The 21263-nt window shown below is 54.3% G+C and overlaps 1 protein-coding gene across 8 annotated transcripts; it reads right to left on the minus strand.

Annotated features, from left to right (window-relative positions):
• Positions 1–9935: 9935 nt before the first annotated feature.
• LOC102947847 (receptor-interacting serine/threonine-protein kinase 3) lies at positions 9936–20059 on the minus strand. Of its 8 annotated transcripts, none has more exons than XM_037915989.2 (13): positions 19951–20059; positions 18213–18360; positions 17371–17701; positions 17001–17161; positions 16740–16789; positions 14436–14606; positions 14135–14217; positions 13375–13540; positions 12492–12583; positions 11927–11996; positions 11246–11337; positions 10833–10860; positions 9936–10314 (listed from the first exon to the last, which is right to left on the minus strand). In XM_037915989.2, the coding sequence occupies exons 2-13, from the start codon at positions 18356–18358 to the stop codon at positions 10211–10213; spliced, it is 1494 nt and encodes a 497-aa protein (XP_037771917.1). In that variant the 5' UTR covers positions 18359–18360; positions 19951–20059; the 3' UTR covers positions 9936–10210. The 8 variants fall into 8 exon arrangements, with proteins under 8 accessions (XP_037771917.1, XP_037771916.1, XP_037771915.1 ...); XM_037915988.2 differs by having other exon boundaries at positions 19958–20051; XM_037915987.2 differs by having other exon boundaries at positions 18213–18365; positions 19951–20044.
• Positions 20060–21263: the final 1204 nt, after the last annotated feature.

Here is a 21263-nt window from a genome sequence, read left to right on the forward strand (position 1 = left end):
AGATGCACTGGCCAGGTAGACAGGAAAAGCCCCAGGAACTTTTGAATTTCATTTCCTGTTTGGCCAGCATGGTGAGCTGATCAGCACAGGTGACCATGGAGTCCCAGAATTGCAAAAGAGGTCCAGCATGGACCGAATGAGAGGTACTGGATCTGATCGCTGTATGGGGAGACGAATCCATGCAGGCAGAACTCCGTTCCAAAAGATGAAATGCCAATATATATGCCAAAATTCCAAGGGCACGATGGACAGAGGCTACAACAGGGACACACAACAATGCCAAATGAAAATTAAGGAGCTCAGGCAAGCCTACCAAAAAACAAAGGAGGCAAATGGTTGCTCCAGGTGAGAGCCCGATACCTGCTACTTCCATGATGAGCTCCATGCAATTCTAGGGGGGGACCCTACCACTACCCCACCACTGTCCATGGACACCTGCAAGGGGGGAGTCTCATGCAACAGGGTTGAGGATTTTGTGGATGATAATGAGGAGGAGGTTGAGGATAGCGCACGGCAGGCAAGATGAGAATCCCTTCTCCCCGGCAGCTAGGAACTGTTCACCACCCTGGAGCCAATACCCTCCCAAGGCGGGCTCCCGGACCATGAAGCCAGAGAAGGCACCTCTGATGAGTGTACCTTTGTAAATATAATACAGGGTTTAAAAGCAAGTGTGTTTAATGATTAATTTGCCCTGAAGACTTGGGATGCATTTGCGGCCAGTATAGCTACTGGAAAAGTCTGTTAACGTGTCTGGGGATGAAGCAGAAATCCTCCAGGGAGATCTCCACGAAGCTCTCCTGGAGGTACTCTAAAAGCCTTTGCAGAAGGTTTCTGGGGAGGGCAGCCTTATTCCGTCCTCCATGGTAGGACATTTTACCATGCCAAGCCAGTAGCAAGTAGTTTGGAATCATTGCAGAACAAAACATTGCAGTGAATGGGCCTGGGCTTTGGTGGCATTCAAGCAACATCTGTTCTTTATCTCTCTGTGTTAGCCTCAGGAGGGTGATATCATTCATGATCACCTGGTAGAAATATGAGGAATTTGTTTAAGGGGACATTCAGAGGTGCCCGTTCCTGCTGGGCTGTTTGCCTTTGGCTGAAAAGAAATCATCCCTGCTGTTAGCCATGTGGTGGGGGGAGGCCCATTCATGCTGAGCTGTTAGCATTTGGCTGACAGGGATCTTCCCTGATACTAGCCACGAGGTGGGTGGGGGAGGGAGGAGGGTGAAGCAATCATCCCAGAGAATTGGGTGGTGGGGGGGTAGGGTTGTGCTGCATATTCACCCTAAGACCGCAGCTCCTCCTTTTAAATGGCCAACCCAACGGGCTTTGCTTGGTGTGGGAAAGGAAAGTGCTGCTGTTTGAAACCATTCCCACATGTTATGAAGGTTGAAGAAGCCGAAACCCTTTGCCTTACCCTGGCTGCCTGCAAGTGGAATTCTGTTGCCCAGCCGAGCGTGTGTGATATCTCACACCAAACCAGCAGGCACTCTATATAAGAGGCAAAATGTGACCCTGTACCAATGTGAATTGCTTGATTCAGTGTGAAATAGTCTTCCCTTTGTTCTCTAAAATGTATCTTTTTAAATACTACTCTCCCTTTTTTCCCTCCCGCAGCTGAAAATGTTTCTACGCTCCCCCTATCATCTCCGTCCCAGAGGCTACCGCAGATAAGAAGGCGAAAAAAATGCACTCGCGATGACATGTTCTCAGAGCTCATGCAGTCCTCCCGCACTGAAATATCTCAGCAGAATGCATGGAGGCAAACAATGGCAGAGTCCAGGAAAGCGTTAAATGAACGCGATGAGAGGAGGGAGGAGTGCGATGAGAGGAGGCAGGATGCAATGCTGAGGCTACTGGGGGATCAAACTGACATGCTCAGGCATCTGGTGGAGCTGCAGGAAAGGCAGCAGGAGCATAGACCACCGCTGCAGCCCCTGTATAACTACCTGCCCTCCTCCCCAAATTCCATATCCTCCTCATTTAGATGCCCAAGAACACGGGTGGGGGCGAGGGTAGGCTACGGGCACCCAGCCACTCCACCCCAGAGGATTGCCCAAGCAACAGAAGGCTGGCATTCAATAAGTTTTGAATTGTAGTGTGGCCTTGTCCTTCCTGCCGCCCCTCATCCACCACCCCACCCAGTGCTTCCCTCCTCACACACCTCTCCTGGGCTACCTTGTGAGTTTTCCCCCTATTTGTGTGATGAATTAATAAAGAATGCATGATTTTGAAACAATAATGACTTTATTGCCTCTGAAAGTGGTGATCGAAGTGGGGAGGGCAGTTGGCTTACAGGGAAGTGGAGTCAACCAAGGGGGTGGGTTTTCATCAAGGAGAAACAAACAGAACTGTCATACCACAGCCTGGCCAGTCATGAAACTGGTTTTCAAAGCTTCTCTGATATGCAGGGCGCCCAGCTGTGCTCTTCTAATCACCTTGGTGTCTGGATGCATGGAATCGGCAGCCAGGCGATTTGCCTCAACCACTCACCCCGCCATAAAGGTCTCCCCCTTACTCTCACAGATATTATGGAGCACACAGCAAGCAGCAATAACATTGGTTTATTGGTTTTGCTGAGGTCTAACCTAGTCAGTAAACTGCGCCAGCACACTTTTAAACGTCCAAAGGCACATTCTACCACCATTCTGCACTTGCTCAGCCTGTAGTTGAACTGCTCCTTACTGCTGTCCAGGGTGCCTGTGTACAGCTTCATGAGCCATGGCATTAAGGGGTAGGCTGGGTCCCCAAGGATAACTATAGGCATTGCAACATCCCCAACAGTAATTTTCTGGTCTGGGAAGTAAGGAAGTAAGTCCCTTGCTGCAGCTGTTCAAACAGACCAGAGTTCCTGAAGATGCGAGTGTCATGCACCTTTCCCAGCCATCCCACGTTGATGTCGGTGAAATGTCCCTTGTGATCCACCAGTGCTTGCAGCACCATGGAAAAGTACCCCTTGCGGTTTACGTACTGGATGCCAAGGTGGTCTGGTCCCAAGATAGGGATATGGGTTCCGTCTATGGCGCCACCACAGTCAGGGAATCCCGTTGCAGCAAAGCCATCCACTATGACCTGCACGTTTCCCAGACTCACTACCCTTGGAAGCAGCAGCTCAGTGATTGCGTTGGCCGCTTGCATCACAGCAGCCCCCACAGTAGATTTACCCAGTGATGAGCTGCCAAAATCTTAACAACCGGTTCCCTCCTCACCCCACAAGGGGGTTGTGGACCGCCCCCGCCCCCCAGGACTCCTGCCACATCCAACCCCCTCCCCTGTCCCCTGACTGCCCCCAGAACCGGGCAGGAGGGTCTCGTGGGCCACCGTAGTCGGTGCCCACTGACCCCCACCCTTGCTGATAGCCATTGGTGGACCTATCCTCCATTAACTTATCTAGTTCTTTTTTTTATAATTTTGGCCTTCACAACATCCTCTGGCAAAGAGTTCCACAGGTGTTGTGTGAAGAAATACTTCCTTCTGTTTGTTTTAAGCCTGCTGCCTATTAATTTCATTTGGTGGCCCCTAGTGTGACGTTATCTGATTAAAATATGACCATATAGATTATTGTTGCAACCACTGTTCTATATTTGCAGCAAATCTTGTACAAAGGTTGTTGAGTGAGGTGTCTGTGAAAAGTTATGATCTGCTAGTTATGAGTATGCTAGCTGTCTGCATGTATCATTTTTGTATGAGAAGTTATAAGTATTGGCTCTATACCTGGATTTCAAATGTTGGCTCCCGGGGTACCGCCCACAAGGTAGTGCCCATCTAGGAGGGACTGTTCAATTTAAGTGGTTCATCAAGAAACACTTGGTTGACAATGGACCATGGCAGATGCCCATCTACACTGAGTGGACTGTCATGCAAACGTGCTGTCTGGAGTGTAGGTAATGGCTTCCTGCAATGACTGAGGGAAATTGGGCATGACCATGTGACTTGCCCACGTGACTCCAAACTCCATCTTGTTGCTGTAATTTCCCACAGTAAGAACAATGGGATGCCCGCCACATGGCAAAAGCTATAAAAGGCCCTGGAACCACCTCCATTTTGTCTTCAATCCTACTTCTTACCTCTGGAGGAACTTTGCTACAAACTGAAGCTCTGAACAAAGGACTGAATGACCCGTCCCAGCTGTGGATGTGTTCCAGAGACTTGACTTAGGCCAGCAGTTTATTCCATCACTGATACAAGCCTGAACCAAGAACTTTGCCATTACTGGATGTAATTGATTCCTTCAACCAACTTTAACTCTCACCTTTCTTTCTTTCTTTTTATAAATAAACCTTTAGATTTTAGAAACTAAAGGATTCTCATCAGCGTGATTTTTGGATAAGATCTAAGTTATAGATTGACATAGGTGTGTGGCTGGTACTTTGGGATCAGAAGAACCTATTATTTGATGAGACTGGTTGTAAAGAACCGCTCATCTCTGAATCCACTGGTTTTGGTGGTGATAGAAGAACTAGAATGCCTGAGGAAACTGCCTTTATGTTTTCTTGTTAGCCAGTGTGGTGAAACAGGAGTTTACTTTTGTGGCTGGTCTGGTCTATCTTATAAAAGAATAACCACCAGTTTTGGGTTGTGTTGGCCTTATTTCTCAGCAGTTTACCCTGAATTTGGCATCCTTAGCTGTGCCCCACTAAGGCATGGTTACACCTAGTTCTTGTGTTATGAGAAGGAGTAAATAACACTTCCTTATTTACTTTCTCCGCACCAGTCATGATTTTATAGCCCTCTATCATATCCCCACTTAGTCGTCTCTTTTCCAAGCTGAAGTCTCCCAGTCTTATTAATCTCTTCTCATATGGCAGCTGTTCCATCCCCCTCATCATTTTTGTTGATAAACTTTTGTGATAAAGAACTACCAAATGTAAAAGGATCACAGTGTGACTCACAGTAAGAGATAGTCCTTGTCCCAAGCAGCTTACATGTTGAACAGACAAAAAAAGGGAATGGTAGCAGGATTCAACATAAGGCAAAGTAGTCATCCCATGTGAAGATGAGCCCACCTGTTAACTCCATGAATTATTGTTTGCCTTCAGTCAAGGAACACCATGGTATTTAAAATGCAGCCAATTCTAGGCTGGAGTTCATCTGACTCTCCTAAAACAGGATGTGTGCAAAATGCATAACTGAATTTCCTGTTTAAAGCCAGTGATTCTCCTGATGCTGCAGCTCTTGGAGAGAAAATCGAGACAATCCTGCATCGCCCTGTGACTGTGCAATTAACAGCAAATTCCCAAGTGAGCTCTCCTCAGACTCAGAGAGATGCTGTTATGGCTCATTATTGCATCCTTTCTAGTGGTTCTCACATATACCTGTAATTTAATTCCTGCAGCCATGAGAGATGCCCAAGTATTATTAGAGAAGTCTTAATGTCTCCTTTTTACTATCCAGGGATCCAGTCACAATTCGAACTTGTGGCATCTGGTGGAGAAGTTAAAATGCTCGGGGACTCTCTCCGGATTTCCTGCAAAACCTCTGGATTCAGTTTAGGTGTTTGTGGGATGACCTGGTACAGAAACACGCCTGGAAAGGGACTGGAGTGGCTCTCAACCATTAATCATTGGGCCGGAGGTACACAAAATTACACTGCTTCAGTGAAAGGCCAATTCACCATCTCCGTAGACCTGAAGACACCGCTGAGTATTGCTGCATGTTGGACGCACTAGGCAGAAGGCAGTCGGCGCTTAGACAAGAATGGTTTTTACTGCAGAAGATTTCTGCTGGGGAAGCTGAAAGCCTGAACCATAGAAAATCCCAAAGGAAACCAACTCAGAGAATCCACTCGGCTTCAACAATAGGAACAGGTTACCTGCTTCCATCCACTTCTTTCCCTGACTCTGGATCCTGGGATTCCTTCCCCCTTCCCCTAGTGCCAGCGTTCCCCAGTCCCCTTGTGGCAACCCTCATTCCTCCCACTCTATCCACTCTAAGTCTCCAAGAGACAACAGAAACCAAGGCCTCTCACCAGGCCTTGTAGGGACTCCTTCCAAAGGAGCTGATCTGTGCTTTAAAATGGGGGCAGAGGGAGGTCTTGGAAGATGCATGGGGATGTGTCCAACATGGGAGAGGGGATAGAGAGAACATGCAATGTGTTAGTGGGTTTCCTAAACCAGAGAGCAAGGACTGGGGGGCTTAGACATATTGGATGTGACCTGTGCAGGCATGCAGGCCTCGGTCTACCTATTTATCCTCCATGGACTCACGTCCACGCTCCGCCCGGGTGGTGCTGCCTCACACCAGCTCCGATCCCTGGGCTGATCCAGGTCCATTTTCTCTCTCGCCCGGGGCAGCTGGGGCGCGGTGCAGCGCTGACCGAGTGGGTGGGGCCCATCCCCCTGCTGGAGGCTGAGCATCCTGTAGGGTGGGCTCCAAGTGCAGCGTGGCCAGGTGGGGTCCGACTTGAGCAAACGCCACCACCGACAGGCTGCAGGAGGCGGTGAGGGACGGCACGTGTAGAAAGCGGTGCCGGCATTACAATTAGGGCTGCCAATTTTGGTTGGACGTATTTCTGGAGGTTTCATCTTCTGATATAACCTTTAATTCAAGATTAATCTTTAATTTCTGGTGACTCCAGGACAATCCTGGAGGGCTGGCAACCCTAATTATGACCCCACCACCATGCCGCGCGCCAGCAACCCCCATGAAATCAGCGTTCCGGGTAAATATCCCCCCGCCCAGAGCCACCAGCCTGCAGCAAGCTGCTCCAGGGCAAGGAGCTGATGGAAACCACCACGGCCGTGCCCCTCCCATGCTGCACTGCCTCAAGAGGGGAGCCCCTGGTGCATCATGGGAGATGCAGCCTAGCCAGGGAGCCCAGCATCTAGGACGTCTCCAGAGAGGTATCTCCAGTGTTAGTGCCCTTGTGCAAGGCATTGGTGGAAACGGGATGAAATTTAACATGGGCTTATGCACATAGGACCAAGTAAGAAGAAAATTCCTGCTCTGAGCCTGGGGCTCATCAGCAGGAAGTGACAGAGGAGGAGGGAGACTTGGGTGTGTCAGTGGATTGCACAATGTCCATGGGCCACAGATGGGATGTGGGCAGGGGAAAGGCCCATGTGATCCTGGGATGGAACAATTCAGGTGTCTCAAGTAGAGAGAGGGACATATTAATGCCAGTGGAGAAGGCACCGGGCAGAGCTCAGCTGGAATCCGGTGCAGAGTTCTGGGCAGCCCTGTCCCAGAAAGAGATCCCTGCTGGAGCAGGTGCCAAGAAGGGCTGGTGGGACAATTGGGGAAATGGAGAGCTGGTCTCACGAGAGGGGAATTAAACACCGGGGCTAGATTAGCCTAAACCACAGGCTGAGTGGGGTCTGATTGCTCTATAAATATATCATGGGGGGAGCGGGGAGAACACCAGGGAGGAAGACGAGCTGTTGAAGCTAAAGGACAAATCAAATGGGGATAAATGGGGCAGGAATCAATGGAGGAGAAGGTTTGTAACCATCAGAGGGGGGAGGTTCTGGAACAACCTCCAATGGGAGCAGTTGGGGTGGGAGGGGAACAACCTAACCAGGATACAGACGGAGCCTGTTAAGTTTATGGATGGGATGATACAATGGGATAGCAAGAACTGGACTCCATGTCCCAGTAGGAGCCTTCCAGTCCTGTGTTCCCACAACAAGGAATAGGGGCATGAGGCACCCAAACTACAACTCCCATGATGCACCATGACCAGAAATGTTTAGGCCTTGGTACTTGACATGTTTCAGGGAAAACGTTGAAAATGGAGAAAAGCCAAATGCCCACATTTTATGAGCATTTCTACTGTTCGCCTTCCCTGGAGGGTCTTCAGGTGAACTCAACCCTGAGGCTACCCCAACGGACAGGACCCTGGGTGAAATCCTAGCCCCCTCCATGTGGATGGGAGCTTTGCCTTTGACGTTCATAGGGCTAGGGTCTCACTGGAGCTGAGGGAGAGTCCACGTTCCCGTCCCGCAGGAAATGGCAACATTTCAATCTTTGTTTTTGAAGAAAAGTTCATATTTCATCATTTTTGGCAGAATGGAAATTCCAAAGGCAGGTTTGACTCAGAAATGTCAAAACGTTTCATTGCAACATTTTCAGTCGAAATGAAGCATGCTGAGATGTGAACAGATTGAAACGTTTCCTTCCGTGTGAACAAACTGGAGAGCAGCCAGAGGAGGGAAACAAGAACAAAAATATGATCAGAGGTTTAGAACAGCGGACCTTGGGAGGAAAGGTGGAAAGAACTGGTCTAGAAAAGATGAAGCTGAAGGGGGGACATGATAACTGTCTTCCAATACGTTAAGGGCTGTTCTAAAGAGGAGAGTGGTCAAATGTTCTCCATGTTCACTGAAGACAGAACAAGAAGTAATGGGCTTAATCTGCAGCAAGGAAGATAAAACTTTCTAACTGTAAGGACAGTTAAGCTCTGGAACAGATTAACTCAGGAGGTCGTGGAGTTCCCGGCATTGGAGGTGTTCACACCCAGGTTGGACATAAACCTAGACCATCCCTGACAGGTGTATTTGGTCCAGCCTCAGTGCAGAGGGTTAGACGACCTCTCAAGATCCCTTTCAGCCCGACATTTCTGATTCTAGGATTTTGGTTTCTTGAGTTTACCCAAAATGCTTCATTTCAAGCGAGTTCAACATTAAGCTGCAGTTCCTTATCAGCGCATTGCCTTCTGGCAGGGGCATGCGCAGAAATTTAACTTTGACCCTTTTTGCGGGGGCACGGTCTGTATCCCCACTCCCCCGGCTGTGGCAGGAGCTCGCTGTCCTCCCCACAGCCCCGGGGCTAGGAGGATCTCACTCTCCCTGCCACCGTGGCCTGGGCCTGGAAGAGTTCTGTGCCTCCGATGATTGGAGGGCCGGGGGGAGGCGTGCCCCTGCTTGACCCTCTTGTGCACACCCCTGCCTTTTGGGAGTTGTAGTTCAGGCCTCTATTTTCCCTTATGTAGTCCCTGCCTGGACTACATCTCCCACAATGCACTGAATCTTGTGATTCCCATGGTGCTCCAAACAGCTCAATCAGAAGCAAATCCAAGTTGCGTTATAGGAGAAAAAAAACAACAACTATTTCCCCATGTTTATTCCCCCCCACTGTTCCTCAGACGTTCTTGTCAACTGCTGGAAATGGCCCACCTTGATTATCGCTACAAAAGGTTTTCTCCCCCCTCCCCTGCTCTCCTGCTGGTATTAGATCATCTTAAGTGATCACTCTCCTTACAGTGTGTATGGTAACACCCATTGTTTCATGTTCTCTGTGTATATAAATCTCCCCACTGTATTTTCCACTGAATGCATCCGATGAAGTGAGCTGTAGCTCACGAAAGCTTATGCTCAAATAAATTTGTTAGTCTCTAAGGTGCCACAAGTCCTCCTTTCCTTTTTGCGAATACAGACTAACACGGCTGCTACTCTGAAACCTGTGATAGGAGATGTAGCCCTTCAGGGAGCCAAGATCCAGAGGAGAGAATTGAGACTTGAACTACAACTCCCATAAACCAATGCACAGGTAGGAAAAAGCAGTTTAACATTTTGTTGAACTGATTCCAAATGAAATGTTTCAGATCATTTTTTAAAAAATGAAATATTCTGATTTGGGTGGAACAAACCCGAGATTAAATACTTCATTTTAATTTTCCCGATGGAAAATTAAAAATTTATGGCAAAATCAAAATTTTTCTGTGGAAAATTTCAATTTGGTGTAAACTGCCTTTTCCACAGGTACATCATTCTGCCCAGCTCTAGATTTCACTCTCCATTTCCAGGCTGCTTCTGTTTGGCGGCCAGGCTCGGGCCTTCGACAGCAGAAAGCACCTGTCCCACAGGCACTCTGAGATCTCCAGAGGACAGGCTGGGCTGGGCCATGTCAGTCACTGCTGGGCTGGCATCATCCAGCTGCCTTCTTTCCTCCACTCACGCCTCTGAGAAACCAGACGACTCATCCCAAAGCCGGGCTTGTTTTAGTCTCATTGTTGCTTTAATGCAGCAGCTACAAAAGTCCTCCGTGGCCAGAGATTCCAGCTCCCAGGGCTGTAATCCCCCCTGCCCCCCACTGCAAGGGAGGGTGGGCAGCTGGGAATGGGGAAGAGGACGGTGTGGGGCCGAGTTTCACAGTGCCTCCGCAGAGGGAAGTGGTGCGTACCGGGGGGGGGAGGAGGGGAGGTCCTCTGCTGGGGGCAGGGAGGGCTGGGGTGCTCCACACACATATCTAGAGATCAGAGGTGAAGGAGCCATTATTTCTTCCTCCTCTTCTCTACTTGCACCTTGGTCACTTTCATGCTGTTGTTGTGGCCAATCTGTATTCCTGAGCAAGGACCAACGATATGTATGCTGCTACCTGCGGGAGAGAGGGAGACCCAATAAAGTGAAGGGTAAGAAAGAAAGAAAAGTATTTGTGTGGAGAGAGAAGAGGGGGGCGTATGGGGGTGGATATGTAGACACAGAGGGTGCACGTAAGGATAGATAGTCAGATGAGATGGATGGATGGACGTGTATGGGGATGGATGGATGCACGGATGGACGTGTATGGGGATGGATGGATGCACGGATGGATGGATGGGTGTGGATGGGGACGGATGGATGGATGCACAGATGGATGGGTGTGGATGGGGACGGATGGATGAGATGGATCGATGTGTGTGTGTGGATGGGGAAGGATGGACGGATGTATTCTCTCTTTCACTCTCTCAGATGCTTAAAACCAAAGAATTGTTCTGGGGCAACAAATAGAAGGGACCCCCACCCCGAACCCAAATATCTGGGGCCGCCACAGTCTTAGTGCTCATTTATGAGGGAGCAGGTTCCCCCGGGGGGCCAGCCAAGTACATTGCCGCTGTCCCGAGTGCGGGGGCTCACCTGAGAACCCATAGGCAGGTGGCTGAGACTGAAAGACAGATGGGGGAGGGGAATGGGTTAGTCAGCTGGGACGGGAACAAAGACCCTGCTCTTTCCCTCTGTGCCATTATCCCCATGATCCATCCTTTCCATTCCACAGTTCCCATCCCTTATACCCCTCCTCCTCCCCTTCATCTGCCCATAGCTCCCTCCCCCCCGCACCATCCTCTTACATCCCCTCCCCTGCTTTCCCCATCTGTAGATCCCCCTCCCTCATTCCCTTCCAGCACCACCTCCAGCTCCACCCCAACAGCCCCTCCTACCTCCCGGCTCCCATCCTGATCCCATAATCCCCTATATTCCCATCCCCCTCTTCTCTCTATTGCCCTGCATCCCTAACCTCTCCCCCTTCCCCGGGGGGGGCACCCCCTCACCGGTTGCTGGAATGAGAACATGGGTTGCTCCGGCCCCTGGGTGGGGAGAGGTGGTTGGGACTGGATGGAAAAGAAGGGCCTCGGCTCATTGTCTGGTGGGAAAGAAAAATTAGGGTTCATGAGCACTTCCCCTTTAAGGTTGGGATTTTTCACTGCCAGACTCTATTCCCATCAAGATGCATCCTCTTAGCCATCCCTGATGCACGCTCACTTGTTCACTGCCCTTATGAACACTTTCTCTTTAAGGGCGGAGTTTCTCTCTGCCGGAGTTGGTTCCTCATAGAAACTTCCCCTTTAAGAGCAGAGTTCCTCACTGCCAGACTTTGGTCCTCATGAACACTTTTCCTTTAACTTTCTCTTAAAGGGGAGTTTCTCGTTGTCAAACACAGGGACCCATTTCGCACTGTGGAACTTTCCCTTTAAGGGTGAAGTTTCTCACTGCCAGATGCCAAATGTCATGCACACTTTTCCTTCAAGTGGGCTTTTAAAGGGGAGTTTCTTAGTATTGGTCTCTGTCCCTCATCCTGTATTAATGGTAGTGAAAAGCTGCCACTTTGCAGTGAAATGAGGGTACTGCAATGGGGGGGTAACATCCCATCTCGGGCCTGACCCCCTCCTCCTGGATTGCCCCCTCAGTCCTCCAGCCCGGCCTCCCCTCTCCCTGGATGTGCCCCATGGTACCTGGGGGTCTCAACTGTGATGGGATTGTCGTGGGGGAGCCAAATTCTCCATTATTGGGTCCTTCTGCTCCCTTGAAAGAGAAGAGAGAATCACATGGATCCTGGATGCTACGTCTCACTAGATCCCTACAGATATAAATTACAGGAACCCCTTGCCCGGCACTGAGACACAGCCCTTCTGGGGTGGGGCATGGGAGCTGTTCATATGGGAACCCCTCGCCCAGTGCAGAGATGGGGCCCCTGTGCGGAGGGGTACAGGGGCTGGTTCTATGGGAACCCCTGACCTGGCACTGAGATGCAGCCCCTCTGGGGTGGGGTGCACTGGCTGCGTAACAGCCACAGAGCAGCACTGCCTGGGGATTGCTCACCCAGTGTTGAGGTGTAGCCAGCCCTGGGCATTAGGACTAGCACTGACTGCAAGGGGTGGTGCCCCCACATGGCTCCCTGCGGCACTGTGCCCCCTGATGCCAATCTTGGGCGCTGGGTGCCAGCACTGACTGCGAAAGGAGAACACGGGCACGCCTTGCTGAGCCCACCCCAGGGAGGGAGCGATGGCAGACATTTACCTGCCTGGGACCCATGCTGACACTGCAGGGCTGAGGGGTACCAGGTTCTTGCTGATGCTCCGTCTCCCTCATGCTTCTCCTGGGCACAGCTTCTGAGGGACATAAAGACACCCCCCGGATCAGCTTACGGGAGCCCGTGCACCCCTCTCCCCTTCTGCAAACATCCCAGACCCTCAGGCAGGGAAATTAGCTGCAGCAGCCAGCTCAGGAAGTCGCACCACTCTGGAGGTGGGACTTCCTGTATTGGCACTCTGGGAATGGAATTTCCTCTATTGCCACCTGTTTTGGGTGGGACTTCCCGTGTTGACATTCTAGAGGCGGGACTTCTTGTGTTGGCACTTCCTGCCCTGCTACCTTGGAGGCAGGATTTTCTGTCATGTCACTCTGGAGGCGGGACTTTCTCCATTGTCACCATTTAGCATGTCAAAGCCTATCCTGTTACACTGGAAACCCAACTTCCTGCCCAGTAACTCAGGAGGCAGGACTTCCCCTAATGCCATCATTTTGGGTGGAACTTCCTGTCCTGTGACACTGGAAGCAACACTTCCTGCCTTGCCACACTGGAGGTGAATCTTCCCCACAGCCACCTTGTTGGGCAGGACTTCCTATGTCGCCTCATGCCACATCAGAGACAGGACTTCTGGGGTTGCCACTCTTGAGCTGGGACTTCCTGCTCTGTCACATCAGAGGTGGGAATTCTCACACAGTCATAGCCGATGTGGAAGTCCATCTATGGACCTGTTGGAGGCGGGAATTCCTGCCCTTTTATCTTGGAGGTGGGATTTTCTGTCATGACACCAGAGTAGACTCCCTTGATACCCAGAATTTCACCAGCTGGTGCCTGATGCAGATAGTTTGGAAGGGGGACGGGAACCCCACTTACCGTTTTCTCTGGATGGATGATCCTCATAGCGAAGTGTGTGGAATTTCTCTGAGACCCCGAAGGAAGATGGAGGAGAGGCATGGAGATGGGAGCTCTCAGCCGCAGCAGGTCTAGGGACGCTTACTGATGGTCTGGACTCATAGCTGGGAGAACTGGCCATCATCATCTGGGGTGACAATTTTGGGGTCAGGACTGGATAGACAGACAGATGGGTGTGTATGGGGATAGATGGATACATAGATAGATGGGTGCGTATGGGGATGTGTATATGGGGATATCTATCTATCCCCACATACACCCATCTGTCTGTCTGTCTAATCTATCTATCCCCCATACACTCCATCATCCATCCATCTATCTATCTATCTCCAGGCACATCCATTCATCCATCCATTTATAGATATCCCCATACACACCCATCTATCTATCTATCTAGATAGATGGATGGATGGATGATGGGGTGTATTGAGGGATAGATAGATTAGACAGGCAGACAGATGTGTATGGAGATAGTGAGATAGTCTGATTTCTCTTCTGGTGCAGCACCACCCCCTTGTGGCAGGTGCTGAGAATATCAGGGATTGAATTACTTAAATCATGTGTTGGGAGATAGGAGATTTATCCTCAGCCCCTGGGTCTGGCTTGGAATTGGGGCTATTTAAGCCCTGGACGTCATATTCTGCTAGGATGGAGCTGCCACTCGTGGCCAGCTGTGGTGATGCAGAGGATGGACTCAGAACCACAGCCGGCTGCGCCTCACCAGCACATCCTGGACCTGACGCACAGCCGGCACGATCCGGGACTTGTGGCAGGAGAAAATCTTCTCTGTCTTGTTGCTGCAGTCTGCAGGAGAAAGACAGGAGGGGTGAGGGATTCCACTGCAGTATGACACCCCCTAATGGTGGGGCATTGGGGCCAGCACAGACTGCCAGGGGAGAGCGCCCCCTCTTGAGCCCCTGACCCACTCCCTGCAGCCTGTACCCCGTACTGAGCCCCCAACCACCCCCTGCAGCACAGTGCCCCCATCAGCACTGACCGCACTGCACGGGAATGGACTTTACCTTTAAAAGTGGGTCTTTCCCAGCTGTCATTGTGCCAACATCTCTTCATTAACTCTTTCATGTCCTCCAGGCCCTCCACTCCTGTGACCTCCTCCAGCTCCTCCAGGTCAGGTCTCTGGCCCCGGGGGATGTGCATTCGGAGCAGGGAGCTCATGCATTTTGGGAGGAGATCTGGACCGCGAAGACAAGGGGAACATAAGGGTCATACATAAACATTGTCCCCCAGTGGTGAGTCAGAGACATAACAGCTGTGCACAGACACTGCCCCCCTGTGGCGAGTCAGAGACATAACAGCTGTGCACAGACACTGCCCCCCTGTGGCGAGTCAGAGACATAACAGCTGTGCACAGACACTGCCCCCCTGTGGCGAGTCAGAGACAAAACAGCTGTGCACAGACACTGCCCCCCTGTGGCGAGTCAGAGACATAACAGCTGTGCACAGACACTGCCCCCCTGTGGCGAGTCAGAGACAAAACAGCTGTGCACAGACACTGCCCCCCTGTGGCGAGTCAGAGACATAACAGCTGTGCACAGACACTGCCCCCCTGTGGTGAGTCAGAGATATGATTATTAAGGATACAATACCGTCACCGAATCTGAGACTTCCATTGACCTCAGTAACATTTTTTGCCCTCAGGTTGGAGCTCCCAGCCAGCTCCGCCCTCGCAGCTCCCAGCCCCCAACCTGGTGGGGGGACCCCGCAGCTGCCCAGCCATGGCGGGGGGCTGGTGGACCCTGCAGCTGCCCAGACGCCACGGGCGGCGGGGGGACCCCACGCAGCTGCCTAGCTGCAGCCACGGTGGCCACAGCTTGAGGCCCCAGCAGCTACCAGCTGCGCGGGGCGAGGGGACCCCACAGCAGCCCAGCCCCGGGGCAGAGGGACATCGAAGCTCCCATGCACCACATCCATGGGGGACCCAGGAGCCCCAGCAGCCATGGGTGCTGAACCCACCTACCCTTTTGTCAGGGATATTTTTAGTGAAAGTCGGGGACAGGTCATGGGCTGCTGGGAATTTTTGTTTATTACCCGTGACCTGTCCCTGACTTTTAATAAAAATATCCGTGACAAAAACTTAGCCCTAATGATTATTTACTACAGGGGTCAGGAGTGGGGCAGGTCAGCTGGAATTTACCAGGAGCTTAAGGGAATTACCCTGAATCGCCTTTGATTTCAGGTGCCCTAAATGTCACTGAGCTCCCAGCCATGTTTCGTAAAGCATCTCGCCGCTGAGATCCCCTAGCCACACCCCCTCAGAGCCTCTGGGATTTGAACTCCCAGAGGTGGGCAGAGATTTTCAAATGGGCATAACTGGGCCTCTTCCCCCACTCTTTATAAGGAGCCTGTAAGAGGTAGTCCCTGTCACAAAGATTTTACAGTCAAGAGAGACCAATTAAATCCTGTTTCGTGGCTGGGGAAACTGAGGCAACAGGTGGCTGAAGTAATTTGCCCCAGGCCGCATAGCTTAGCTGTGGATAGAACCCAGGAGTCCTGGGTCCCATCCCCCCTTGCTCCACTAGGCTCCACTCCTCTCTCAGAGCTGGGGATAGAATCCAGGAGTCCTAGCTCCCAGCATCCCTGCTCTAACCCTCTAGGCCCCGTTCCCTTCCCTGAACTGGTGATAGAACCCAGGAGTCCTGGCCTCCAGCACCCCCCTGCTTTAACCACTGGGCCCCCCTGCCCTCCCAGAACTCAGGATAGAAAACAGAATTGAACACCTGACTTTGAGGGAACAGCGCCCCCTACTGAGCCTCCTGCCCTGCTCCCTATACCACGGATTCCCCAGGTGGCACACTGTGGGTAGTGGGGCCATCACTGCCTGCAAGGGGAGTGCCCCCCACATTAATGATAATTTCTTTTGAAATTCTTGGATGGAAAATATCATTTTCCCACTAACCCTATTATCCACCTACCCATCCAACTTCAGTCCTGTCTATCCACCCCCATATTCTCCCCCCATCCCTTCCGCTCTAATAAACTATCCTTCCACCCAACTATGTCTCTAGCCAACTACCCTTCCTTTTTCACACTTCTCCTCTCTTTTTATCCCACGGATACAGGGTTTATGGGTTATACCAACAGAGGGTTTATGGCTATCACAGCTCACTGACCTCTAGTGGACAGATTGAAAACTGCACCTGTATGAGCCGTAAATCCTGTACTGCTGGGATAGAAGGGATTCCCCTTCAGTTCAGAGGTGGTGTTTGTTTTGTTTCTATTCCCAGGAAACCCTGAGTAGCCCCTGAATCCCAAGACAAGCTTGGCTCAAAAGAAAGGTATAGTTAAAAGACAGGAATAGGACTCACTTGGGTAAGGCTGTTGACCGGTTAACACGGACCAGGTGAGGATGGCATAACTGCAGAGGCGAAAGAGGAGGCAGGTTGGGATCATGGGATGGGAGAGCGCGCCCTACACAGCTCCCTGCAGCACAGCGCCCCCTAATGTCGCTATGGGTCATTGTGGTCAGGACTGACTGAAAGGGGAGAGCGCCCCCTACTGAACCTCCTGCCTTGTTCCCTGCAGCACAGCACCCCCAGTGCCTCACTGAGGCATTGGGGTTCCTTTACCTGTATATGTCCGTGGCTGGCGTTGGCTTGTAGTTGATGTCTATGAGGGATTCGGGGGGCATGTACTCCAGGGTACCCCCATAGTCATTCTCATCCCTGGATCTGTCCATTCCCTGCTTGGTTGTCGCTCGCTTGAACTTCGATAGTCCAAAGTCTGCCAACTGGTGGGGAAGAGAGAAAAGCATAGTTGGGGGGCAGGGAATGGGACACATGGCCTTTCTCCTCTAGGGGGCGCTGGCTGCTACGCAGCCCTAGGGCAAGGGAGTGGCTGGATCAGTGGGGTGGGGAATGGGACACAGGGCCTTTCCCTTGTAGGGGTTGCTGGCTCTGACCCAGGATTGGCTGATGAGGAGGGGAGGGGTTTTCTCACCCGGACGTGCAGCTCCAAATTCAGCAGGACATTGCTGGGTTTGAGGTCCAGGTGCAGTAATGGTGGGTGAAGCCCATGCAGGTAATTCATGCCCAGCGCCACCTGGTGGAGGAGGCGGAAGCGCAGGGGCCAGGGGACTGGCTGGACTCTCTCCAGCAAACTGGCCAGGCTGCCATTCTCCATGTACTCCATGACGATGCCCAGCCGGGGGCCACAGTCCCAGCTCTCCTCTTCCTCCTCATAGAGGCCGAAGAGCCGCAGGATGTAGATGAAGCGAGCTTTGTCCATGGCCCGGGCTTCTTCCAGGAGCTCTTCACGGCTGCAGGTATCACTGCAGGTGGGGGGTGGAGAGATGAACGAAGGATGGGGAAAGTTGAGAGTGGAGGAAGTGAAAAGAAAGAAAGAAGGAGAAACAGAAGGTGGGAAAGTGGAGAGATGGGAGGACGGAATGGGAGAGTGGAGGGATAGAGACTACAGAGGGAAGGAGGAAATGGGGGTATGGAAGGGCAGAGATAGTGGAGAGAGGGAGATAATAGAGATGGAAGGATAGGAAGAGATAATGGGCTCCACTCCATGCAGGGAAGAGGAAAAGGGAGGTATGGACGGATAGAAAGAGGGAATGGAGAGATGGAAGGATAATAAGAGAGGAATGGACAGAAGGGTGAAGGAGAGATGGACAAAGAAACATGGTGAAAGGAACAGGAGAGAAGGGGGAATGAAGGGGAGAGGGGGATGGGGAAAAGTAAAAAGAAGCACAGGAAGGAAGAGAAAAAAGAGAAAGAGAGTGAAGGAAAAAAGGCTAGAGAGAGAGAGAGAGAGGGAGAGAGACCCACCCCTCTTACCGGCTCAGTTTCTTCACGGCAATGGGGATGCGCCAGTCACGGTGCTGAGCCCGGTAGATGGTGCCGAACCCACCGGCGGCGATGAACTGCATCCCCTCCAGGCACTCCCGGGGGATCCGCTCCCGGAACTCCACCCACTCGGCCATCCCTGCGCTGGGACAGCGTGAGAGGGCGCCCCTCCCTCCCGACACGCAGCCCCCCCATGCCCAGCCCGGGGACCCCCCCGCCCTGCCGGTGCCCCTCCCTCCCGACACGCAGCCCCCCCATGCCCAGCCCGGGGACCCCCCCGCCCTGCCGGTGCCTCTCCCTCCCGACCCGCAGCCCCCCCATGCCCAGCCCCGGGACCCCCCCGCCCTGCCGGTGCCCCTCCCTCCCGACACGCAGCCCCCCCATGCCCAGCCCGGGGACCCCCCCGCCCTGCCGGTGCCCCTCCCTCCCGACACGCAGCCCCCCCATGCCCAGCCCGGGGACCCCCCCGCCCTGCCGGTGCCTCTCCCTCCCGACCCGCAGCCCCCCCATGCCCAGCCCCGGGACCCCCCCGCCCTGCCGGTGCCCCTCCCTCCCGACCCGCAGCCCCCCCATGCCCAGCCCGGGGACCCCCCCGCCCTGCCGGTGCCCCTCCCTCCCGACCCGCAGCCCCCCCATGCCCAGCCCCGGGACCCCCCCGCCCTGCCGGTGCCCCTCACTCCAGACCCGCAGCCCCCCCATGCCCAGCCCGGGGACCCCCCCGCCCTGCCGGTGCCCCTCACTCCAGACCCGCAGCCCCCCCATGCCCAGCCCGGGGACCCCCCCGCCCTGCCGGTGCCCCTCCCTCCCGACCCGCAGCCCCCCCATGCCCAGCCCGGGGACCCCCCCGCCCTGCCGGTGCCCCTCCCTCCCGACCCGCAGCCCCCCCATGCCCAGCCCGGGGACCCCCCCGCCCTGCCGGTGCCCCTCACTCCAGACCAGCAGCCCCCCCATGCCCAGCCCGGGGACCCCCCCGCCCTGCCGGTGCCTCTCCCTCCCGACCCGCAGCCCCCCCATGCCCAGCCCGGGGACCCCCCCGCCCTGCCGGTGCCCCTCCCTCCCGACCCGCAGCCCCCCCATGCCCAGCCCCGGGACCCCCCCGCCCTGCCGGTGCCCCTCACTCCAGACCCGCAGCCCCCCCATGCCCAGCCCCGGGATCCCCCCGCCCTGCCGGTGTCCCTCCCTCCCGACCCGCAGCCCCCCCATGCCCAGCCCGGGGACCCCCCCCCGCCCTGCCGGTGCCCCTCCCTCCCGACCCGCAGCCCCCCCATGCCCAGCCCCGGGACCCCCCAGCCCTGCCGGTGCCCCTCACTCCCGACCCGCAGCCCCCCCATGCCCAGCCCCGGGGACCCCCCCGCCCTGCCGGTGCCCCTCACTCCAGACCCGCAGCCCCCCCATGCCCAGCCCGGGGACCCCCCCGCCCTGCCGGTGCCCCTCCCTCCCGACCCGCAGCCCCCCCATGCCCAGCCCCGGGACCCCCCCGCCCTGCCGGTGCCCCTCCCTCCCGACCCGCAGCCCCCCCATGCCCAGCCCCGGGACCCCCCCGCCCTGCCGGTGCCCCTCACTCCAGACCCGCAGCCCCCCCATGCCCAGCCCCGGGACCCCCCCGCCCTGCCGGTGCCCCTCACTCCCGACCCGCAGCCCCCCCATGCCCAGCCCTGCCCCCCATTCACTGGACTTCTCCCCTCCCTTCATTCCCGGGTGCCAGCACGGGGGGACTCGCGCCCCTGACCTCAGACCTGCAGCCCCCAGCACCGCTCCGAGCTTCCGCCTCCAGCCGCGGCGCCTTTCCCTGCGCCTGCGAGCTCGTCACTTCCCCCTCGGGCCTCCCACACCGCCCCTTGGCCCCCCCGGCCCGTCCCCTCCCGCGCCTGGGGCCGGGCTGGCAGCGCAGCGGGAGGGGAAGAAAAGCCCAGGAGAGAGATTGGGAGGGAGGGAAGGGGTGTAGGGACAGACAGGCAGAGATTGGGAGGGAGGGAAGAAGGGAAGGTGTGTTGGGACACACAGGTAGAGATTGGGAGGGAGGGAAGGTGTGTAGGGACACACCGGCAGACATTGAGAGGGAGGGAAGGTGTGTAGGGACAGACAGGTAGAGATTGGGAGGGAGGGAAGGTGTGTAGGGACAGACAGGTAGAGATTGGGAGGGAGGGAAGGTGTGTAGGGACACACAGGTAGAGATTGGGAGGGAAGGAAGAAGGGAAGGTGTGTTGGGACACATAGGTAGAGATTGGGAGGGAGGGAAGGTGTGTAGGGACACACCGGCAGACATTGAGAGGGAGGGAAGGTGTGTAGGGACAGACAGGTAGAGATTGGGAGGGAGGGAAGGTGTGTAGGGACAGACAGGTAGAGATTGGGAGGGAGGGAGGGAGGGAAGGTGTGTAGGGACACACCGGCCGAGATTGGGAGGGAGGGAAGGTGTGTAGGGACAGACAGGTAGAGATTGGGAGGGAGGGAGGGAAGGTGTGTAGGGACACACCGGCCGAGATTTGGAGGGAGGGAAGAAGGGAAGGTGTGGTGGGACACACAGGTAGTGATTGGGAGGGAGGGAGGGAGGGAAGGTGTGTAGGGACACAGGCAGATAAATGTGCAGTGCAGAGAGTGCAGTGGGTGCAGAGAGACGAATTTGATCAATCAACTGATATTCTTTCCTTCTCCCTGTCTCCAGTCCTTCCTTCTAACTTGCCCCCCACCCCATTTGTCCTGCCCCCCGACTCTGTTCCCAGTCTGGGATCCTAGTTGCACACATTAGTCACCCACCCAGACAGATCAGCCAGGAGCCCTGCTCAGACCCTGAGCCCCTGTCACCCTTGCACACACGTCGTCGTGTGTCGGTGATAAATTACTTCTTGCACCGGGCGCCAGGAGGGTCTCTCTGCTCCTGTATCGCACCACCCCGCGTCCAGAGCAAGGGCTGGGCCTTTAAACGAGGGGTGGGCAAACTTTTTGGGCCGAGGGCCACATCTGGGTGGGGAAATTGTATGGACGGCCGGGGCAGGGGGTTGGGGTGCGGGAGGGGGTGCAGTGTGTGGGAACAGGCTCAGGGCA

This window comes from Chelonia mydas, chromosome 13 (assembly GCF_015237465.2).
Source record: "Chelonia mydas isolate rCheMyd1 chromosome 13, rCheMyd1.pri.v2, whole genome shotgun sequence".
NCBI lineage: Eukaryota > Metazoa > Chordata > Testudines > Cheloniidae > Chelonia > Chelonia mydas.